This window comes from Microtus pennsylvanicus, chromosome 12 (assembly GCF_037038515.1).
Source record: "Microtus pennsylvanicus isolate mMicPen1 chromosome 12, mMicPen1.hap1, whole genome shotgun sequence".
Classification (NCBI taxonomy): domain Eukaryota; kingdom Metazoa; phylum Chordata; class Mammalia; order Rodentia; family Cricetidae; genus Microtus; species Microtus pennsylvanicus.
The window spans coordinates 41,536,225-41,560,508 of NC_134590.1; the positions used below are offsets into that span (position 1 = coordinate 41,536,225).

The 24,284-nt window shown below is 36.1% G+C and overlaps 1 protein-coding gene across 6 annotated transcripts in view; it reads right to left on the bottom strand.

Annotated features, from left to right (window-relative positions):
* The window catches only part of Pcdh7 (protocadherin 7), a 402,204-nt gene that overhangs the window by 150,671 nt on the left and 227,249 nt on the right, over window positions 1–24,284 (bottom strand). The window contains exon 3 of one of the 6 annotated variants that reach the window (XM_075943501.1): window positions 23,282–23,377. The exons of the other annotated variants lie outside the window; for them this stretch is intronic. Coding sequence (XP_075799616.1) covers window positions 23,289–23,377 — 89 coding nt within the window. The 3' untranslated portion in view covers window positions 23,282–23,288. The remainder of the gene's footprint in view (window positions 1–23,281; window positions 23,378–24,284) is intronic. 6 annotated transcript variants of the gene reach the window in all.

The window sequence follows — 24,284 nt, forward strand, 5'->3', positions numbered from 1 at the left end:
TACCCCTTCATGTACAGAAAGCTTTTAGCCTTTCTATGTGCCTGTTATTGATCTTGTATTTTTAATGTTGATCAAAGTCTTTAATGTTAGAATTCTCCTATTTGTTAAAATAATCATACTTTTTTTTTTTGGGGGGGGGGAAGCGTTTGTTTTGTTTTTCGAGGCTGGGTTTCTCTGTGTAGCCATCTTCAAACTCAGATATCCTCCTGCCTCTACCTCCTGAGTGCTGGGATTAAAAGGGTCTTCCATGAATATGTGCCCAGAGAAGTAGTAAAACATTTTAGTGTGAACCACTGTTTTGTTTGTGTATTTGGTTTGTTTTGATTTGTTTTCAGACAAGAGTTTATCTGTGTATCCCTGGGTGTGTACTATAGACAATGCTGGCCTGAAACTCACAGAAATCAGAGGAATCTGCTGCCTTATCTGACAACAGCATGAACCCCTGTTGACAAATAAGTACAGCAAAAATTCCCAATAACTTCCTGTTATGTATGAAACCAAAGATGGTAAATGCTTAGTTTAAAAGTCAGTTAGTTGTTTTTGTGAGAACTCCAGACTGTTTGTAGTGAAACCAATGAGTTTTCACTTACTCACCTTAGAGATCAAGCAGGATAATTTTATTGTCATTTAGCATTGACATTTGTTCTAAAATCCTGGCAGGAATGACATGAGAAGTAACCAGTGTTACCCTGTCAATGGCATCCAAATGATTCGCCATACTACTGTATTTGCTGAGTTCTAATGAAAAAAATTATTTATATGCTAAGTAGCTATAGAACATCTTGCAGTTTGTCCGAATCAGTTGTTGATTTATGAGTTTCAGTTCTGGCGCTTTCGATCTGAAGGCCCACTCTAATCTGAATTGCACTTTTTGACTAGAGAAAACCTCATTTTCAAATGACAGCAGGCATTTATAAATAACTACATAATGAAAGCTGCAAATTCCTTCCAAGTAAGACAAATGCTCACCTGAGGGGCTAGGAATTTAGCAGGACCCAAGGCAACAGGAGAACATAATGGAGAAACCTGCAGGGGATGTGGGGTTAAAGACCAAAGACAGCCAAGGTAACACTCTTGCCTGGACTAATGTCTCAGGGTGAGGTGGCAGTGGGAAGGGCCTGTTCAGTGAGTGGTAAGCACTGGCACATTCTGCAATTATTACACTTTCAGAACAAGGAACATTTCCCTTACACTTTCAACACAGGCAGTGCGCCAGTTCTAAGCACTTATCAGAGAGGAATGCACTCAGCAGCTAGCAGTAAATGAATAAAGGAGTGAATAAATATCACCTTAGTGGGTGAATTAATACACGTAACAGGAAAATCTCTCTCTCTCTCTCTCTCTCTCTCTCTCTCTCTCTCTCTCTCACACACACACACACACACACACACACACACACAAATACACGCACGTGTGCATGTGCATGCACACATGTGCACACAGATAATTTTAAAGTTTATAATAAAACATTTTCCTGGAGTAATTCTCTCAGTCATTTGAGCACTTAGTAGTCTTTCTGAGCTGAAGAAAGTCATCCAGAACATTCCAGAGTTCTCTGGATGAGTGGAAGCTGTCTAGACCAATAAAGAGTTTCTCCTGTGACAAGGAAGGGCCCATACTATATTACTGATGAGGGAGGAAAAAAATGAATTTAAATGGCTGTAGAAATATTGCGCTTTTTTCGCCAACACTTAGTTTTAGAACTTTCTAGCATGGCATATCAATAGTATTTTGGTACAGTCTTTTTAAAGCAACCTGGATGGGAAGTGGGGGTGTTGGTGGAGGCTGAGTAATTTGAGATTGTTATTGTTCAATGAGACTTGAGCTCTATTTCTCCATCCCTACTTATTCCTAAGGCATTAATCTCTCTCTCTCTCTCTCTCTCTCTGTGTGTGTGTGTGTGTGTGTGTGTGTGTGTGTGTGTGTGTACACACATGCACATGCACGTGGGTGTGTCTCATCACCTAGATTAAACCACTGAATTTCTACACAGTCAGGCTGGGCAGCCCAAGAGTCTGCAGGTCATATGCAAAAACGCTGCAAAGCAGCTGTCTGGAGAGATGCTAACCCTTGTGCCTGATTCAGTCTACAAAGAGTAGTTATGAGAGAAATTAAGTCAATGAAGCCATGACCTTTTTCTTTCCTTTTTTGCAGTGACAATTTCTTCCCACTTACCTCCGTTACCACAGTTTTGCTCCCTTAAAGAACCATTAAATACACTCTCAAGTATTTCTTGAATGGTGGTTTACATCAAACATGACAAGACCATGAAAACTCCTGAGTGAGGCTATCATTTCCAGCGTAGGTTTTAAAATACTACTGTAAATGCTGAAATTTGCCTTGGCACTCCTGGATGTTGGTTAATTACGCAGAATTAGCTGGAGGGAAAGATTAGCCCTGTTACTTAGCCAACAAACAAGTGGTAGTTTCTGGTGAGTCTTACCCCGTGACAGCTTCCAGTATTCCTTATCATTATCAAGAAGAATGGGAAGCTGGGTGGTGAAAAGAAGTCTCCATTATACGGTTTAACTCATTGAAGTATCTGGCTTTCTGTTATGAAATAGAGCATGCCCGAATATGTTTTCAAAGCTCTTTTCCCTTTCAAAGTCCATACAGAGCTGACGTCATTACAGAGAATTTCTGTTTTATTTTCTTATCTCCAAGTCACCCACTGAGCTATACAGGTAGTCATCAGAGAGAAACTCTTACCTTTTAAAAAAAAAAGGAGGAAAGTATGTAAACAGGGAAAAAATTAGTAATTAGATCTCACTTGTGGCCACTTGACTTGAGGATAAACTATGGAAAGTGTAGAAGCAGATTTGTGTTGTATTGTTTTCCCTTAATTTTAGCAGCTACGTAGAAAATGATGTTGGGTGTTGGACACAAGTCTACACCTTCCATCAGAGTGCATAGTCTGCGTACCCTCCTCTCACTGCTCATTAAACAAGTTTGCTTTATGAATAAGAAGGAGAATAAACTGATGTAAATGCAAAGGGTATCATTTTACAGTAAATCTCATATATATATATATATATATATATATATATATATATATATATATATATATATATTAGAAAGAGTGGATTCATCAGCCAGAGGCATTGCTCAACTGTATAGTTCTTACCGCAAAAGTAACTCAATACACCAGAGCAAATTTTTTCCAGGCAAAATTGATATGTATTATAATGGAACTAATAAAACCTCTACCCACAAGCACTCACTGGACACAGGGAAACCTGAACTGAGTGAAGGTGGAAAAAGAGACAGACACTAGAAATTATGACCTTGGTCAACGAGGTGCATGCCAGGTGTATCTGTGGACAGCGAATTAGATTCCACATTTACCTTCTTCTGAACACTGCTCTGTTGTCACTATGCTCCCTGAATTGCATGCACTCAGTGTAAACACTTGGTGTTTGTCTTTTTCTTAAACTAGCAATCATTCTGATTCTACAAATTGTTCCTGCACATAATTCCAACCACGAAGCTTTTATTTGAGGCCATTACCCAGCCTCTTCACCCTAGGAGACAAGTTTTCTGGCTAAGGGTGTATGTGGGGGGCGGGCAAGAGGCAGATTCTAACTCCTCTACCCAAACAGCTTCCCACACAACCCTCTTGGCAGCAATGCAACAATGTCCTTCTTTACCCGTGCATTCTCAAGATGTGCCCCGACTCTGGCTGCATACTTTTCACTCTTCCCAAACTATGCAAGACTGCTAAACCTGCAGGTTCTCTAAACGTATCTCCTATCTCCTGAATTCTTTTATGGTTATGAATTTTGTCCCTACTACACCCTTGCACACTTGCTGGTAAGTTTATTGTGCGTTTAATCTGTGCCCGATGCACTATCCCCACAAATGCTGAATTTGCTGCCATATTTCTCACTCCCTCAGTCATATGATCTTTCTGGTGGTCAGCAAACATATTTTCATTTCAGTAGGACTCTCAGGAACCCCAATGATTTCCTATCTGAAACATAACTAAGCTATATTTGTAAGACTCTCCATTTAATAAAGGAACCAACAGGAGGCCAAGAGATATATTTTAAAATCGAGTTGTTTGAAGATGAATATGGATTCATGTTGCCAAGTGTGTTTATCTCTCCGGGTGTGACACAACTGGAAGAGAGAAAAGCTGCTCCACCTAGGTAATTATAGGTCAAGCTAAATATGCAGCTTGGGGTGTGGGCTGATGTGGGTGAGGCCGGTAGTTTTATGAGCAAAATAAGATCTGAGTTTCAGAGATAATTTGTTTGTGCTGTAAAGGACAATTACATAAAATAGTCTAAGCATTATAATAGTCTTAATGACCTCACTCTTTGAAGGAGCCTTATGCTCATCGGAAGTCTTGTTAGTGCACATACATGAGAAAAAAATAATTAAATTTCAGAGATGGAAGGATCTCTGTGAGTTTGAGGCCAGCCTGGTCTACAGAGCTAGTTCTAGGACAGGCAAAACTGTTACACAGAGAAACCCTGTTTCAAAATAAGTAAATAAATAAAGCAATGAAAAAGTGATACACTCTTAATTTCTATACCAAAATTTTGATGATTAGGCAAAGACTTATTTTTAAGAATAAAGATTTCCCTTATATGTGGAAGACATTTTACAACTGGCTTCTTTTATCACGTAACCTAGGGCAAACTAGATTTTCTTTTCATAAAAGTTAAACAAGATACAGATAAAAACATCTTAATAGTTTACTGTTCAGATGACCTTTGGAGCTTCTCATTTAACTCATTTAATCCACAGACTAAGTTGCTTTTTTTTTTTGTTGTTCTTTTTAATGGCAAACTTGTGGTTATTGTGGGCCCTGCAGGCCTCTCTTAGAAATAAAACAACCAATCCATGATGTGCCATTTACAATCTATTAAGCTCAAAATGTTTGAAAATGTCTCTGAAGGATGTTTGCTGCAAGAGAGAGGAAAGGACAGACAATAGAGATTCCTACTTCTGGTGAGTATGTGAGGGCTACATCTTAAGAAGATCTCATCAAATGTGCAGTAGTCACGACAAAGCCGGAATTACTGAGCTATTGTTACCTGGGAAATCTTGGAGAAATAATCTTGCCTGAACTTGATTTACATAAACACACAGCAGGTGTTTGGATTGATTTTCCTATTGCTTTGCTGCCAGAATTCATGGAGTAATCGGAGCCTTGGTTTCAGTCTACATGGAGATGTTTTGTTTTGTTTTGCTTCCCCAGATTAAAAACCCCGACTATAACCTGTGCTAGAACCCCACCCCACCTCTGCTTCTCTGTACCTTTCTTTGATTTATTTTTGTTTAAAGCATGGTCTTACTGCATACCCCAGGCAATCCTAGTACTCATAGGAACCGCCAGACTCCCGTATGCTGGGGTTGTGGGAGACAACAGACCTAACACTGCTAGTTTGTTGTTATTGTTATGTTTAAAGTTGATTCACTTATTGGTGTGTGTGTGTGTGTGTGTGTGTGTGTGTGCCGTGTACCACGACGCACTTGTAGAATGCAGAGGACAAGATATCCCAAAGTGGGTCTTAGAGATTTAAACTCAAGTTATTGGGGGCGAGTGCCTGCAACTTTGCCATCTCTTGTTCTTTGTGAATTCATTCTCATGTTTTCTGAGATGACATAGACAATAACTTTAAAAGTGCATTAAGAAACTCAAGGTCAGGCACTTTCTTTAATACCTAAAACACTGTCAGCTTTACACAACCGTCCTTCGGAATCACTAATGCTAAGGAATTTCTCTGAGCATTTCAAGCAATGCAGACGCTTCTATCCTAAAAATTAAGTGATTCTATAGTGGTATACATGAATTATTCTATCAAAATGTGTATAACTGTCAAGCCTCAGAAGCCTGTGCATTGAGCTGGAAGGAAACAAGGTTTGCATTGGAAGGCTAGGCTCCACACAAGAAAGACCTGAAAATTAGATCAAGGGAGCAAGTACCATGTGAAAACCTGGACTCTATTACTTACTGCTACTTGATATGATTTCTGTAGGCTTTGCAGCTACACCAAATACACTACACCAATCTTCCACCTGACTGATATAATTAACAGTAATGCATGTTCAGTAAATTGGTGCAGATTGCTAGTGTTCCTTAGAAAGTGGGAACAAGAAAGAATGGGGAAAACCTCTTAATATTTTAACAGGAATCATTCAACTGATAGGAAGTTCTGTTTGTGCCAGGAAGAAAGCAAAACTATCACTTCTGTGCTATATAATTTACAACAAAGCACCTGGAACATAATAGGCCTTCTGCAGAGAGAGATACCATTAGCAAAACCCCATACACAGGAAGTGGGCATGGCACAGCCAACGTGCAGTGCCTGCCTTCAGAATCTGCTCTGACTACCTGGGCGGAGAGCATACGGGTAACCAGGGCAAAAGGAGTAGCTGCGAGCCTCAGTTTCCTCATGTGTAAGATGGAGAAAGACTGCTGTGATAATTACATTAATTAACATGTAAACCAGAGAGCAGTGCCTCTGAAGTACTCAACAAATAGTGTTTATCTCTTTAGGGAAAAAGTGTGTGTGCACAGAGATATACCACAAGCCAGGAATCTAATTACTCGGCTCCTTCATACCGGAGAAAAAGAGTCACCCAGAGTTGGTTTGACTTCAGAGTCTATAATTTTAAATGGTAGCAGCATTTAAAACCAGAAGGAAAATTCAATTTTGTTCCATGCCCATGTATAAGAAGAGCTAGTATGCTTTAAAATCACGAATTTCAATGGGAGTTTGCAGCTACAGGATTTCCTTTTTTGCTTGCTTTTCTTCATTTCTCTGTCTCTCTGTCTCTTTTTTTTCTTCCCAAGCAGAAATTGAACCACTTCCTCCTCCATCCTAACAACCTACTGCTTGTCTCAAAATAACAACCAAACAAACAGTCTGCTTCAAGCAGTTTCCACCCTTGCCTTTCCTAAGTTGCTTTCCCAGTGAGCACTTCTGTTCCTGAAAAACTCACAGAATGGACTGACACACACCTGGGAGCAGAGAGCTGAGCTTCTTTCTAATTAGAAATTTGTCACATATGTGAAAACAGTATAACTTCAAGGAAAGCAAGTGTGCACAGCACCTCTGAGAGAATTCTTTATGCCTTACAGAGGAGTGACATGGAAAATACTTTGCAAGTCCTTACCATGAGGGCAGTGGACACCCAGAATGGGCACTGGCCATAAATACCCACTTAGTCTATGCACTGCATTCTGGCATAAAACAACCTAGTTATAAAACTGAAATGATTCTTTGTTCTTGGGGCACTGATAGCAACAAAACAGGCTCTTAGTAAATATTCCCCGTCAGACATACACACAAAATGTAATAAAGGGATGGAGAGATTAGAATTTCATTCATGATGTTTCTTAAATCCTTGGAAAGAGATATTTATGGATGCTAATATAGGAGTAAAGTGTTGCTCAGGCAGAGAACAGAAAAAGGCAGAAGAAGCACAAAGGTGGACATCCACAGGGAGGCTGGAGGAACTTAGCATCATGTCGGTGAGCAGTGTCCCTGTCAGTTTCAGCTTTCAAACTTCCGTGAAAATCAATCCTTCCTAGGTGGTTTTCCTTTCACATAGAGACATGCTAACTGAAGCAGGTAGTTCTTCAAGCCTAGATACTAAATAACTGCAAAAGATATTCAACTTCCATGGTAAAGACAAACAAAATGTCCTTTCTTTCTGGACAATAAACTCATGGGAAAGAATTTGTGTAGCAGTTGAAGCTTGAGAAGAATGTGCTTTAAGGCAATGTTGTATTAAAGGAATGTAGCGGAAGAGAAGTTCAGTTCTGTCCGCCAGCTGCCCTACCTGATGTCCTCTGGCCTGAGCCTGGGTTTGCCACTTTTGCTATCTTCCTTTCCTCCTCCTCCCATCTTTCCCTTTATTTCTTCTGCTACAGTAACTTGTATTTATATCCACAATAATTTCCCCTGTTACCAAGCTGTATGTTTTCCCTATGAGTCTCAAGTTTGCAGTAAGATAAAGATCTCACATGGTTAAACCTACTTCCACATGCCTGGACATTAAACAGTTATTGATATACAGACTCCATTCAACACACATTTAAAAAATAAAAATACATTCAAAGAGCAGTGGATGCTATTTGGAGAACAGTATTCTTGTATGTGTGTGGGTTCTATGGGAATATTTTCAACAAAAATCTAGGAACTTCATGTATCATTTAAATTTATATGGAGAGTGTTCTGAGGACAATATAAATAAAATAAATAGTGAAATACATAGCATATGTTTGACATACACATCATAGGAATAAAGTGAAGAAAGAAATTGGAAAACATAAATGTTGTATGGTTTTATGGCCCTTTATTGTACACTAGATTTTTTTTTGGCAAAATTCACTGTTTACTAAAAATGCACTGAATTGTCTATTTCTTCTTCCAATTATTGTTGAGATAGTTGTTATTCAAAAGCATAAGCTATAATTTTAAGAAGAGTGAGCAAAGTCAGGCAGACATAATATTCAGGCCCTCAGTTTAGAAGAATAATGGCAACAATGAGAACGGCTTGATTCTCAATATTCAGGAAGTTTTATTGGGCCCGATTTGAGAAAATGTCTGCACCAAGCTATCAGGCTCTTTTATGATTAGTTTCCAAAGTACAGTCTGAAATTACAATTCATACAAAGTGAAAAAGCAAAAGGATAAAAATCAATTGTGTTTATGAAAGTTTTTTTTTTTTCCCCTTCTCAGTGCCAATCACTGCTTTTCCACCTTGGTGTTCATCATCGTCAGCAGCAATCTTTATATGGATTGAAAGCATCTTAAAATTAGGATAATTCTAAAGTCATTTGTTTTTATTTATGTTGAATCTCTATGTTTTACTTATGTTGCCTAATTTTTATTTTATTTATGTTTGTTTGTTTGTTTGAGACAGGGTTTCTCTGTACAGCCCTGGTTGTCCTGATAACTTGTTCTGTAGAACAGACTGGCCTGAAACTCAGAGATTGGCTTGCTACTGCCTTCATAGTGCTGGGATTAAAGCTCTGTGCTACCATGCCTGCTTTCGTTGCCTAATTTTTAAATAGGCAGTGTATAGGAAGAAATCTTTAAGCCTAGATAGGATATTAAAAATTTTAGCCCAATTCCAGATTTTTGCAATATGGAAATATATGTTACCATATCTCTTAACTCATTTTCTAATTAGAAGTACAGCAGAGAGACCTCATTTTATGTTGGCGCTCTAGTCACTGAATGATGTTCTCTCACAAGAATATTAGGAATTTGTCCGTGGAAATCATTTTGATAGCATGCATTTTTATTGTAGCTTTAACAGTAATTTGATTCATGGTTTGAGGTAACTTTTCTACCTTGTTTGTAGCAAAACAAAGATCTTAACATAGTCAACCTGGAACTACTGACAAAATGTAGCCTCTGTGCCCAACTCGATACATCGACACAAAGCAGTATGACTGTCAACTACAAGATGGAGCATCTCAACTAACACTGACGAATCTGAATATGATTTTCTACTTCTAACTTGAAACTTGGAAAAAAAGAAACAACAACAGAAAAGGAAAATTGCTTGCTCTCAAATCATGTCCCACTCACTTCAACAAAGCAAATGCAAAAGTATAATCTTAAATGTATTTCTCTCTGTTTATTCCTTCCTACCCAAATGTTCCTAAATGTTCCCTTTTCTATAAAAAATAAAAAACAAAACTACTTCTTGACATTTTAGAGGAAATGCATTAAATCTGCCATGAAACACTTCATGGATATAAAATCCTGCCCACCAAACAATGGCATTTCTTTTTAGTGAATAATCAGATAAATCAAAAGAGGGTACTTTTATTCTGAACACTTTTATGGAAGGTAAAAGTGTACCATTCTTTTAACATAGCAGAGACATTTAGGTATATAGGCCTCCAAGTTCAAACGGCAGACTGAGATGTAACTTAGGGAGCAATTTAGACAGTGTAGTTCTTGCTTTGCAATAATATATACTGATTGGAGAACAGGGTTCTACAATTACACTCAGTGTCTTCCCAGCCTCTGAGGCCTAGCCAGCAGCACTGAGTGATCCACAATGAAAATCCTTTGATTTAAACAGCTCCTGTTTGGAAAGTCTGATGAGTTATAATGTTGGTGGTCAGAAACAGCAGACCTTGTTTAACAAGGGCAGGCTAACCACCTAAATCATGTTGTATGTGCTCAAAATTAATTATCCTGAAAAATTCCGGGATAGAAAGCATTTTTAGCTAGAAAAAAATACTTTTAGACGAAAATGGCCATCTTAGCCAGATATAGCAAGTAATTTATCTGCAACAATTTGATCAAGGATACTTTTGAATTTAGAATAATTTTTTCTTCTCTTTGCTTTGTCTTCCCTCCCTCTCATCCTTTCTCCCTCCTTCCTGCCCTTCCTTTTTTTCTTCCTATTTCTTTCTTTTTTTTTTGTCTTGCTTGTACATGCTAGGTACTCTACCACTAATCTATATTGCAATACATTAACCAGCCCTTTTATTACATCTTCTACTTCAACCTCCTTGAATTTCAGCATCACTAGGGAGCATCTCTTTTGAGAGATAAAGGTTAGAATTCCATAAAAAAGTAATTTTATATCTCATCTGTGATCTAAGAAGAGAACAACAGTTTTAGGAAAGAGTGACAATTTGAGGAGTACTTTAATACTTTGGTCAAACAATGTAAAGCAAATATTTTATACTAAATTCACTGAAGTATGTAAGATGGTAGAAGAATCAAATTCCATGGTCTCCTCCATAATTACATCTTAATTTGAACTATACCATATAAATATAGTTGTGGAATTATTTAATTATTATATTTGCATGAGTTAATTGATGCCAAACTACTTTATCTACTTTATTTGAGCTAAGATTGATAAATATAAATATATTGTAGAAAACACATATATTCTTTTATTCTATACAAATTACAGTGAAAGTAAAAATTATTTTAAAAACCACTTTTTCAGACATATTTGAATATAAAATTAATGAATTTAAAGTAATGGAATGTGAACTAATTGATATAGATATGATTCTTACAGATTTCAAAACATGACCAAAACCCTTTGTACAAAAAAAATTGTATTAAAAAATCATACAAATGAATTAAAGATAATTAATCACTTAAGTAAAATTTACCTCAGCAATGATATGTGTATTGCTCCCTTTTGCTGAAAGGGAGTCTATAGCAAAGGAACAGAAAGCATCACTCTAAGCACTTACTATAATTAAGAACCTCATTAATCATAGTCAATAAAAACGCAGAGATGAGAAACCCAGTTCCAATTGATACATCTACAAAACAACATCACCCGAGTCTCAGGAAACCATGAAGAGGAGGCAGAAAGGTTGTAAGGTCCAAAGGATCAGAGTTTGCTGTGTTACCTTTTCTCCCAGGAATGTCAGAAGCTACACCCATAAAGTCCCGCCAATAAGACTGCGTAACCATTTTGGGAACAAGGTCAACACTAATATATTTTCCATTGTAGACAGGGGAAATACCATAAGGCCTTAAGTCAACACAAAGAACTATAGGCATTTAAGGAATTCTGAGAATGGGAAAAAGTCTTCTCTAGGGAAGGATATACAAATTGGTTATCCAACACCAAATGGTCTACCCTGAAAACATATATAAAAGTGACATTATATAGACTAAGCAGCCTGTATTTATATATTTTGGAATATTCATGTATATATTATATATAATATTCTAAAAGAAGGCATAAATTGGAAAAAGAGCAAGAAGGGGTATATGAGAGGGTTTGGAGGGAGAAAAATAAAGGAGAAACAATGTAATTATGACCTCAAAAAACTAAGAAAGTTATATTTTAGAAAAACAATAAAAGAAAGAAAAGACAAACAAGCAGAATAAATCATGAATATAAGTAGCACATCTATAAAATTGGGAAAAGGGAAGTCAACAAGAAATTTTATATCAGTCATTCATACCCAGATGCCTGCTAGTTTTGCTTCCAGTTCTCTGAATCAGCATATCTACTGTTTGTATCCAACTCCCAGAGATCAGAAATGTGGCCCATTCCAAAGAAGACCCTTACATTCATAAATACAGAAAAAGAAGTACAGTAAAATCTCAGGAAAAAAATTAACTTCTACTCCTAAGAAACAAGCACGTGACATTTTCTCCTAGAGATGATGGAAACCACAAATTAGGAATTCCAGAGTGAAAATGAAAATCTATGCATAGAATAGCCTCGGTCCACATAATTATGGTGATGAAACAGTGTTCAGATAATCTAGTATTAGCACAAGATGGAATAGTTCTCAAAGACCAAATACATGTGTTTGCAGAAGACACATGAAAAGAAGCAGATAAGAGGTGTGTTTGAAACAGAAGTTCCATGTGTTTTATGTCCAGTCGATTTGTGAAATTGTGGTGGGATGGGTTCAATAAGTAAATACATGGCACCTCGGATACAGTCATGATCTGGAAGTTTAGTATGAGCTTCTGAACTAAATCTCATTCATCAAGTTCAGAAGGATTTACAGTGTTAAAAAGTTCTTCAACCTGAAAAAAAATTTTGGAAATGGTAAGAGGGGATGTGGATTCACTCATGCTGTTTATGCCTGTCTCTATACTGAAATTCGACTCCGGTTAGGCAGGTTACAGACTAACACAAGCATAGACTATGCATTTATTCCAACTGCCATGAAATGCAAACATGAAGGAAAAGAAAGAGAAACAGTCAATTAAACTCTGTACATTCTGTCTTTCAACCAGCACAAGGCAAGGCATGAAAACATTCATTTGTGGTCTCATTAAGAGAGTAGTCACTGGTATTTTCGTAAGGTACTACATTTTATAATGAGTAAAATATACAAAGAAATCATTACAAATTAGAAATTTTCATTTAGAATTTAGTACTCAAACACTAAAAGTGTATGCGTATGTGCATTTGTGTGCATGTGTTGTGTATGCATAATGAAAAAAACAACATTTATCACCAGATTGAGAAAAACATATTAAAACTCCAAAGCTTTTAAGCCAAACACATAGGTTTAATCAATAGACGTATTTTTGATACAGTAGATTTGCACTCCGATAAATGGAGTAGTACTAGGTAACAATACCTTGACGTTATGCTGCACATGGCAGTGTCAGTAGCAGCCCAGTCAGTGACTAAGTCCATGCCCCTTCTGTTTCTCACCCTGAAAGCAATTTCAATGATCCCTATATTGCTATCCTCTCATGACAGATACATTCCAGACTGTAGGACAGAGAGTTGGGCTTGTCTGATTTAGACAGTGATGGAAACATACCTTGTTTTGCAGGATGACTACTATCATGGAGGTAGCCTAGTCAAGGCCTTGCCTATTCCCTCAAAGTAGAGAAAACTGGGAAAACCAGTAAGATAAATATACAGCAATATGATTTCAAGACCGTTACTAAAGCCTTAGATGTAAAAATATTTAACATGGAGTGATTATCAGATTAGGAACACTTAAGAATGTAAAAATGTCCAAGTACATGTATGTACAAATAAATACACATATACACACATTATGAATTTTATATAGTCTTCAGATTAAACATTTAAAGTGATGGCAAATGATGATTTATTTGAGAAAGCTTCACTGATATTTTATTTTTCTCCACACTTTTATACATTTTGAGTTTTCTAAGGTATGATGAGTTGTCAATGTCCTTTTGTAAGCCTATTTAAATAATTTTATTAAGATAACATGGATGAAGCTCATTACTTTAAAAGACTAATATCGGTAACACAGTATTCTATAAAGGTTCCCATGTGAGAAATGAGATATGACTAAATTCATTATGTAAGAAAATATCTATTGAATGAAGAGAAAATAGGAGACCTGTGGATCCACAGGAGCTCAATGTCAAAACACGAGTTCAACTGTCAAGCAATAGCTATGTCTTCTCATCCACCTAGATTTGATTGAACAAAACTTAATTTTTAAAATTATATATTCAAATAAATATAAGCTTTTTTTGTTTTGGCTTGTTTTTTTGAGACAGTGTTTCTTTGTGTAGCTTTGGCTATCCTGGAATTCACTCTGTGGACCAGCTTGACCTCAAATTCACAGAAATCCACCTGACACTGACAATTAATTGGATTGCAAAAACAATCTGGAAGAAAGTAATCTATGCATTACCATAGTAATGTGTTATGCAACTGCCAGAATATTCCTTCTATGTGACTTAATAGAGGCACGGTAGGTATTCTAACAGCTGCTGATAGTTGATGGTTTTTCTTTTTCCGAGAACACTCGCCAAATACTAGGTTACAACTTTCATTTCTAATTCTTCCTTTAAAAAATATAACTCATCACATAAGGCCAAATAATTTACAACCCTGAAATTAAGACTCAGAAAGACTAAAAAATATTTTGTCACTTCAGTGACTAATGGAGCCAAGTATATTATTTCTAATAAACACTTGACTTTAAAGAAAGAGGATGTCATAACACTAATATTCTCCATTTAATGCCCCTCAATTTATGAGCAAATTTCAAAAGCGGTCTTTCTAATTATAAATCTTATAAATAACAGTTTAATTAAAAGTAAAAGCTAAACACATATTAAAATATAAGTGAAATGCCTGAATTACATTTTTGGAAATACCAGTAAGTTTTACACACAGCTCAGCACTTAAGTTTGGAATCGCTTGGTTTGGGTAATATAATGATAAGTCTCAGGCAAAATTCAAGGTAATGCTGTCTTATTACTAAAAGTGGTCATATAGTTTTGAAAAGTTTCTATATCTTGGTGCTGTTCTGCTGCATTATTTGCACTAAAATTAAATGTATACAAAATGAAGTTATGTTTGGAACTTGTCTTAACATATAAGTCACTTTTCGTATTTATCACTTCATAATTTTATTTTTTAATTATTTGTTTATTTGCAATGAAAGGATTTGAATTTTATCTTTTACAGTGACAACTTCAAAAGATGAGCACATATGACATTTGTGATTTACTTTTTCTTAGTTAGGTTAGGGACATATTAAAATTTTATGAATAAAGGAAAAGACTAAGTGGTATATCCTTTAAATATGTTGTAAAACCCCAAAACTATTAATTTCACTAGCAAACCATTTCCCAACCCAGATTCAACTAATTTATTGTCTCAAATATTATTAGAATTTTAAAGTGCTTGGCAAAACCACAAAAGGATGTTTTACTTATTAAAACACTATACTCTTCCAAAAATTAAAATGGCTCATTAAAGACAATATTGAATAAAATAATTTTTTCAGAGATTGCTCTTTAATTTTTAAAAGGTTGTAAATTCCCACAAACACATGGGTGTATCCCATGCTATCCGATTGCATCAGCACGATTCAGTCCACTTCAAAGGCAATTCAAGCATTTGCTTGATGTGCAGTTGATATGTTGCATGGAAATGCAACATTCACACATGTATGCTGTATATTCGAGACTGACTGTATCTATCCACTTAGGCATATGAGACTCCCTGGCTTTCCTTCCACCTCCAGGACCCCCAGGTTTCTATTCTCCCAATCCATCTGTTTGCCTTATTCTGTAAAATACGTACAATGTAAACTAATGGCCTTAAACAACTGCATTAAAAACATCCTAACTTTCCTTTTCCATGGTCTTTACACAAATCTTTTGGTCTTTCTAGTTTTACCCCACCTGCTCCTCTCTATCCTCCCCCACACAAATACTCTCTTCCTGTCTTCAATTTCTGAAAGATAATCAGGGTTTCTTAACTTTAAGTGCCTCAAAACTTGGCCTGACTGTTTGAGACCTGACTCTTTCCCTTGCATATCTGGAAGCTAGCACACTTGGATATTTTTCTGTAACCTAGATTTATCCACCTGAGTGTTCAGAAAGAACTTAATTGTACCTCTTTTCCCCATTTACATGATCAGCTAGAGTTTCAGTGTGCAATATGACAACACTTTACAGCTATGTAATATGAGACACATATGAAAAAAATTTAAATTCATGTATTTAAAGCCATACTAAATACAATCTTTTTAACTGGATAAACAACTCAAGAATAAAAAGATGCTACTAGAATCATTATGTTTTATTGAGAAAATACACACAGTCTGAAACACCTTCACAAAAGTATCACCCTTCCCTGCTCCTTTTTATTTTCATTGTAAATGTAGAGTTGGATTGTTACAATACCAAACTTAAGTCTCCATCTCATTATTGCTTTTAAACCTTTTCTTACATTTTCTGCCTTACTTCAACTCACTGGCCTTTCACATAGTATGCTCAATAAAGAACACAGAGCATTAAGATCCTGAGCAATGTACAATACTCTCCTCTAAGGACACTCACCCTCCCCTTCATTTATCTCCTACCACAATCAGCTAGCGCATCTGGCCTAACAGTTTTCTTTGCAAGATGTTCTGTTTATTTAGTTGATGTCTGCTGTGCTGATTAGAGGGGACAGAGAAGCATAAATAATGATGGCTATGTCTGCTTAATGTTTATTTGGGAATCTGTGGTAACTGTTTCTGTTTTGCTTGCTACAAACTCAAAGAGATGGCTGCTGCATTCCAAAGTCCAGAGGTAAACAATGGGAGTGACAAGTTCTTGTTAAGCAGTTCATGATTCTAGGCTGAGTTACTTTTTTTTTTCCCCTCAAGTTTAACATCTATTAAAAGTTGTTTGCAGATTTTAAAGAATTTTTGTTTTTTTCAAACTTTACAAAGAGCCCACCTCCCCCTGTGTTACTCTAGAAAGGCAGCAGGCTGTGCGACCTGGTGGTGTTTTGTTTCTCATATAAGTTTGCTTTCCTATTTCATCCTGCTAATTCAAGGCACACAGTACATTCACGGATGCAAAAAAAAAAAAAAGTGTCAACTGAAAAGTCAGATCTTTACTTTTCATTATTCTACTGCAGTACATTTGGTCACTCTAGTTGAAGACTGGGGATATCTGTTCACAGTTCTCTCACTGGCTAATGACTTTAGAAAAGCTTTTTTCCTTCCTTCCTTCCTTCCTTCCTTCCTTCCTTCCTTCCTTCCTTCCTTCTTTCCTTCCCTCTTCACTTCTTTTTTCTTCCCTAACTACATTTCATGGAAGAAAATTTTCATAATCTCTTCCAGGTAAAATAATTTCAGAGTCTATGTGAATACTTTATTTTTATACCTTAAAGACTAGAAAATAATCAAACAAACTTCTCCTGTAAAAGTCATCTTTTACAATTTTCATGATTATCATTCCTGTCACAGCAGAATAATAGTATCCAGTCTACAGACAGCAAAGTGAATAGTAGGTCCACAAAAGAAAATTAGTGCCATTCTATCCCTAGTTGCAGCTCTAATGAGTAACAGGGTCATTGGAATATTATAGCATTATCTAAGAAAGAGTCATCTTCTTAGAGATTTTACAAATTTGCAATCATCAGCTCCAATAAAAAAATTGAAAATGATATCACCAAACTACAGTACAGAATTATTGCTAATAACATGTCTTTCTCTGGTACTTTAGGGTTTTTTCTGCTTTCTTTAAAGTCCTTGTCCCCAGCATGTGACTACTTGTTTGTCACATGGTTGTTGTTAAATGGCATCAGAAGTGGAATTCATTATATCTGATAGTCTATTCTTTCATGAATGTTGATAACGGAAATGGAAAATTGCCATGAAAACTTGGAGGCTAATATTTTCATTGATATGGCACAGGCTTTTTTTATGGGCCACTTTTCAATGAGTATTTATATGAGCAAGTAGTAAAATTTTTATTTACAAAGAGATGTTTCACGATGTAACCCCACTGTCATTTGTTCTAGAACAAAGAGGCATAAGTGATAGTCCGCAGAAATCTAGCTTCTATTAAAGTTCTGCAAATATCCTAGTGGCAAGGTTCTTCCCAAAACATTTAATTAGGTGCAAATACTTTTAAACATGAGAAACACACACACACACACACACGCACACACACACGCGGTACCAGTGAATGTTCACTAACCAAAAGCCTTTTCACTTTGTTCAAAAGAATGGACTCTGTTTCTGAGGAGAGACATGCCATTGTTTCTTTTATTAAGAGTTAATGCAGTTCAGCTAGTCAATCCCCATAGCCAGGAACCAAACCTCAGAGTTCTGATTTGCCATTAAGCCACACTGAAGAGATGGGAGCAATAATTATATATTTGCTGACAAAAAATATTTTTCTTTCCCAGAATGCCTTGCTCTCCACGAGTTTCTGTTTGGAGTCCCAACCTTCAGGATCCTGAAGCTAAAACTCATATTTTCTTCCTTCTTTTCCTCTCCTGTCTCTTTATTTCTGCATTTGTCTAGATCTTAAGCATTTCTTTTCAGGTACTTTAGGATTTTTTACTCTTTCTTTAAAGCCCTCATGCCCGTGACATGGCTGCTTGTCTGCCATGTGGGTATTTATAAATGGCATAATTTACTCTATACCACTCTCCATCTTCCTTCTCTGGCAGTTCCTGCAATTTACAGCTTGAGTTCCCTGGAAGTTCTCTTCTGAACTCTAATAAAACTGTTCTCAAGCTTTTATGGTTTTTGTTGTTGTTCTTAAATTCTTGTATTAAGAAACAAGTATTGGACTTTGATTTTTCCCATTAACATATGGCACCCCAGGTAACATTCACATCGGAATCTAACACAAACACACATCTGAATACATAACACACACCCACACAACACACACACACAGTTATGTATATATACATACATAACAACACTTCAAAATTAGAGCAGTTTTTCTTTTTAAATAAGTGTTTTTGAAGATTTATGCAGCAAGTCTGTGGCAATATAAGGTAATTAATTGCATGATTATAGTAGTCCATGCCACTGAGTAAAAGCAAGTTCTCAGATTCCTACTTGAGGGAACGGCTCTAGAGACAAAAGTTAATACCTTCATTCTCACTGACAAGTCATTCTCAACTAACTTAGCATCTCCACTGTACAGATGACAAATCATACTTTTGTCAGTCACTGCTGACAGCAAAATCCCAATTTCTAAACTCTCTAGTCTTCCATGTTTTATCAAAATCCAGAAATGACACTAAAGATGATGTAGTCCAAGAGACTTAGGTTTATGCAGTAGGTGAGTGTGTAAAGGAGTGTTTAATGCAAAAGCTCCCTGTGTTCATTCTGCTCATTACCACACTAAATGGGCGATATTAGATACTCTACTCATGGCTTATGCCTTCAATAGCAGTGAGAAACAAAGCAGACAGACGTTTCTTGTTCTTTTAAAAATTTACCTAAGAGTCCTATACTCAACGTGATACCTAAAGAGCAATGGTTTGCGGTCTGAATATCAAGAAATCAGAGGGGGACATGCATATACTCATGCAACTTAGTAAACAACAGTTGGTAATACAGAAAAAACAATGTATGTAGACACTGGAGTGTTTGAGAAAATTAAGTCAAGCACTGAAATTACCGCATGGAAGAGTGTCATTAAGATGATATAGGTTTACAATATATAAAGCACATTTGAAAATAGAAGTCCTGAGCAGGGTCAGGGCAAAGGCATGTGGCATGAAAACTGTACTCTGCCAGAAAATTAATTAAATTTCACAGCTTCAGAAAGCCCATATATTCTGTGCCGGCCCTCACTGAGAGTTAGATGTGCAGGGCCTTTGAGAGCGTGTTGTAATCTACTCATAAATAGAACTCGCCAAGGGACATTGACAGCAGTTTGGCATTAAACAAGAGTACATAAGCGAGGAACGTACTTTGTAGTCGCTTTTCTTAGCACAGCTCTGACAGCACATGCCTTACCCAGATTTTTTTTCTTATTTTGCTCTAGTTTGACCTCTGTGAAACTTATTGTTATAGATGAGCTCATATTATTATCAGATAGGTCAATAATTTGAACTCAGAGAATCTTCTTTTTTCTCTACTTAATACTATCAACTTAAGAATATTATTTTCTTACTGCTAAATTTACTTGGTTTTTGGTAAAGATTTACTTTAATAAAGATCGAGTTCGTTCAAAAATTCTTTTTGCTTCTAAATTTTATGCTTGTGTTCAATCTATTTAGTTATTGCCTACAGTAACATACATACATGAAAATTCTGTCCAAAGACTTACATAGTTATAAACTCTGTTTCGTTTTCAAGCCTGAAGACATTGCAGTGAAATTACTAGACACTTCCAATAGATTGTATATTAGTATAAAAGAGGATTGCCCATCCTGAATTTCTTGTTTTATGAAAAAAAGAACATTTTGATTTAAAGGAGAAAATGATAACAACCAGAACACTAGAAGGATCTGCAACCAAGTAATGACAAAATTATATGGCTGAGCTGTGAACCAGGGAAAAATATATGGAGAGAAAGAAATATCTAAACATTATGATGTAGTGTCAGTCTGAATTTAAATCCGAAAATACTTTCATTTGGAAAAGACCACCTTTTTCCCCTTTTCCCAAAGAGAGTATCAATAAACAGATACAAGTCAAAGGGAGGTAGATTTCAGCTCAAAAAATACCCAGGAGTGGGGAATGGAGTGTGGCAAAGGGACACAGAGAGGGAGAGGAGGAGAGAGGAGAACTGAAATATGCTAAAGTAGAGTGGGCTACCTATATGTTTTGTGTCACTGAGATTATTCATGCACACAGGAGAAAATCTCACAGATAGATAGGGAGGATATATGCCTAATTTAATACTGGATTTGTGGACCACTGGTCTTACTAGTCACTTTTAAAATTGTATGAGTAATAACAAACAAACAAACATGTATCCTATGCACCAGTCACTCCACACACAAACTGGAATGTCCGTCTATGGATCTAAAATGTTGAATTCATTCAATTTGCACTTATCGGTAGAATGTGGTGAGATGAGAGATTTAGACATACACCTTACTTTTCTATTGTCCTATTTCAACTGTATTCTCTTGGTTCAATATTTTAAATTCAAAATGCATAGCTCAAAATTAATGCATTTGGCCTTATCACACTGAGAAGTGTTGTTCCCACAAAAGTAGCCATCCCAGACATTTAGAGCAAAGATTTTTTTTAAATAAAGGATATATCAGTGCATAAATAATACTCCTCTTTCCCAGTCCCACTGATTTGTTTTACTTTACAATATTTAAGTTTGTTCAGTATTCATTTTTCAGTAACATTTGCTTCATTAAAAGTTTGTTTTAAATTAAATACATTTTTTTTGTTTGAGACAGGGTTTCTCTGTAGCTTTGGAGCCTGTCCTGGAACTAGCTCTTGTAAACCAGGCTGACCCTGAACTCACAGAGATACACCTACCTCTGCCTTCCAAGTGTTGGGATTAAAGACATCTACCACCCCTATGAGCTAATTTTAATAATTTTTTAGAACTTCCTGATTCTTTCTATAAAAGATAATTTTCTCTGCCTGCTTCAATCACTAAATCAAAATTTTAAGTTTCCCTTCTTCTAAAAATATATATTCATAAGTTTATTTTCATATTGGTATACATTTCCTTTATATAATGTAAGGTATAATTTTTGTGGTTTATACCTTTCAAATCTATTAAACCTTTCTTGAAATTTTAGCTTTCATAAGATATAAGAATTTTGGGTTCTTTTCTATCATTTTATTTGGTAAATTTGTAGAATTAAATAATCATTTTGTGTATGTATGATAATTTCACACCTTTTAAGAAGTATAGATGCTAAAACTGCAGGGATATATTAATTATATCTTGAAAAAAATTATATTGAGTAACCTCAGAAATTAATAAAGGCCAAAAGTCACAATCTACTGGAAATATGAAACAAACAGTAATATAAAGGAATGTAAATGAGGAAAAAACTTTTGTTTATGTGAGGGCAAACAAAATGACTGCTCTTCAGGGATGGGTGAATTTCTGTCCTGTAGAAATAGAAAGGTCATTGTGACATGGCATGGGATGAATCAGAAACTACTCAAAATACTCCTTACTTTAAGAGAATCCTGAATGACCTTGGTTACTTAGAACATCACAGATAGACCTTTTTATAAGTAATATATTTATGTAGATAAATTTAGGAGAATATAGAAGCCAACATTCTGACATAGTGACCTCTAAATAGGCTATAAACGTACATTTTCCCAATAGGCATTGATGAAATGTTCTTTACATAAAGTGATCCAACTACACAAACACATGTGGACATGAGCAACAAAATCTGTTGAGTAAGATGTGGTGGCCAGAGATTTTGTTTTATTCAGGCCAAAGTCACTAAGACATAAAGAATAAAAGCATGGGCACAAGATGAATTCTCAAGGGTAATAAAGCCGTGATCATTTGATAGGAAGCCATATGCTTTTAATTAAAGATTAATCATCTAACCTGAGATTTATTACCTTTCCAGATTTGCTGACATTTTAACATACTTAGAGACAGTGAAACTCTTCACGACCTCTGAAATCCAGCTAAACATGTGTAATAGCAGTGATTTGCTCTCTTGGTATATGTCTGGTCTAAGAACTGTATACACAGTTTTTCCACACACAACACACTTAAAGACACTCTTGTTTTTCCTTAAAGACCTCTGCCTACAATCTTCCTAGCCCAAAGGTAGGATTCTGTTCACACATCTCAAAGAATCAGAGAAAGCCACAACAAGCCCGTGCAGGAGCCAGCCAGACAAGTTCCACCAGTGGAAGAGGAAATCAAGACGACAGGCGTTGCCCGTGAATGACTAAGAGCTTATGTTTTATTGGTCATGACTCTGCTAGACTCATGCCCTGGGGGTTCAGTTCCTTTCAAAATGTAACACTTTGAATTCAGGGTATCTTGGGACAGCTTGAACGCAACAATCTCTTCCATCTTCCTCAAATGCCACCAGATGAGTTGACAAAAATAGAAGCTTTCCTGGTAGTAATTAGCAGGCACTATACTTTCACATCAGAGTGGCATTTTTGAAATAGATTCAGATATGTGTGGTCTGACTTACACCTAAGATTTTATAACCCAGTGAACAAGTATTAAAGTGAATGCTATCATTTTGTACAATGCTTCTAAAATGCAAATAAGACTGAATTCTGAATTAAAATCCACAATGTGTTTTTATTTTACTCATAATGTATGGCATCAGTATTTGTAGAATGCTGAAAGCGACAACTTATAAATGCAGGATCATTCCTCTCCAACTGGTTGAACATAACACCCTTTTGAGAATAATATCAATAATTTTTCTGTATTCTATATAAAAAAAGATCTGCGATTTTGGAGGGAATTCTGCGATGAGCCATGTTTGATATGTAAAGAGAAAACACACCCAACCCTCTTCTGTTTTTACGCTCTGTGTAGTGGATAATGGTGTCGTCTAAGTGTAAAGAGAGACAGAGCTGCGGTGGAATGCTCAGAAGCGGGGCAGCTGAGAACCGCCATACCTGTTGATTAATGGAGAGGCCTTAACAGCACTCTTCTTCCATGCGTCTTGCCATGAGGAAAGGGAAGGAAGGGAAAGGTAGTGATGGCAGCAACACCTGGGGAAGGGAGATGGTGAAATATGTAAAGGGAAATCAGCAGTGGCTGCACCCGGTGTCCATCCACAGACTGTGGTATCCATTCACAGACTGTGTCAACAAAACCATTTCCAAAAACTTAGTTTCTGCTTTCTTTCCTTTAAAGAATATACATCTCAAGAATAACGCTAACAAACTAGGTTTTTTGGGGTTTTTTGTTTTTTGTAAGTGTTTTTTTCTTTTTTTCTTTTTTTTTTTCTTACAGGGATTCTCTGCATAGCTCTGGCTGTCTTGGAACTTGCTCTGTAGACCATGTAGGCTTCTGCCTCCAGAGTGTGGCTATTCATCATGACCTTATGTCCTATTCTCACATTTCAGCTAAACAGAGCAGCTTAAAGCCATACATTAGGACATGGGTATGAATTTCTAAAATAGGAAAAACAATTATAGGATGCCATTAACACAGGGGCTTTCCAATAGTCAGGGTTATGTTACCTCTGTCTGCTGCCACTACCCAGTTGATACCCAACTGACACAAAGAGGGCTTCTTTTTCTTGTTCTCCTAAGGATACACAACTTTAACATCAAAACGACTTCTTTAACTTAATAGAAAAGCTATTTAGTTTAGTAGAAGTCCACAAACTTTGTGAGGTCAATCCAACGAAACTTGTCAAAATATTCATGCTTAATATATTAAACATTATTTGTGGTGCGTGATAGTTTCAGTAAATAGAGTTATATAGAAAAAAAGAAATATTTTAAAAGAGTTGATATTAATAAATTATTTGTACTTTAATTATAATTATTTTAATACCAGTGTATGAAATAAATCTACACATGAAAAGCAAGACTTGCTGCACACATTATCTCTGTTTGGTTTTTAAAGACATGTTTGATTTTTTATGTTTATATTCAGCTGAGAACTACA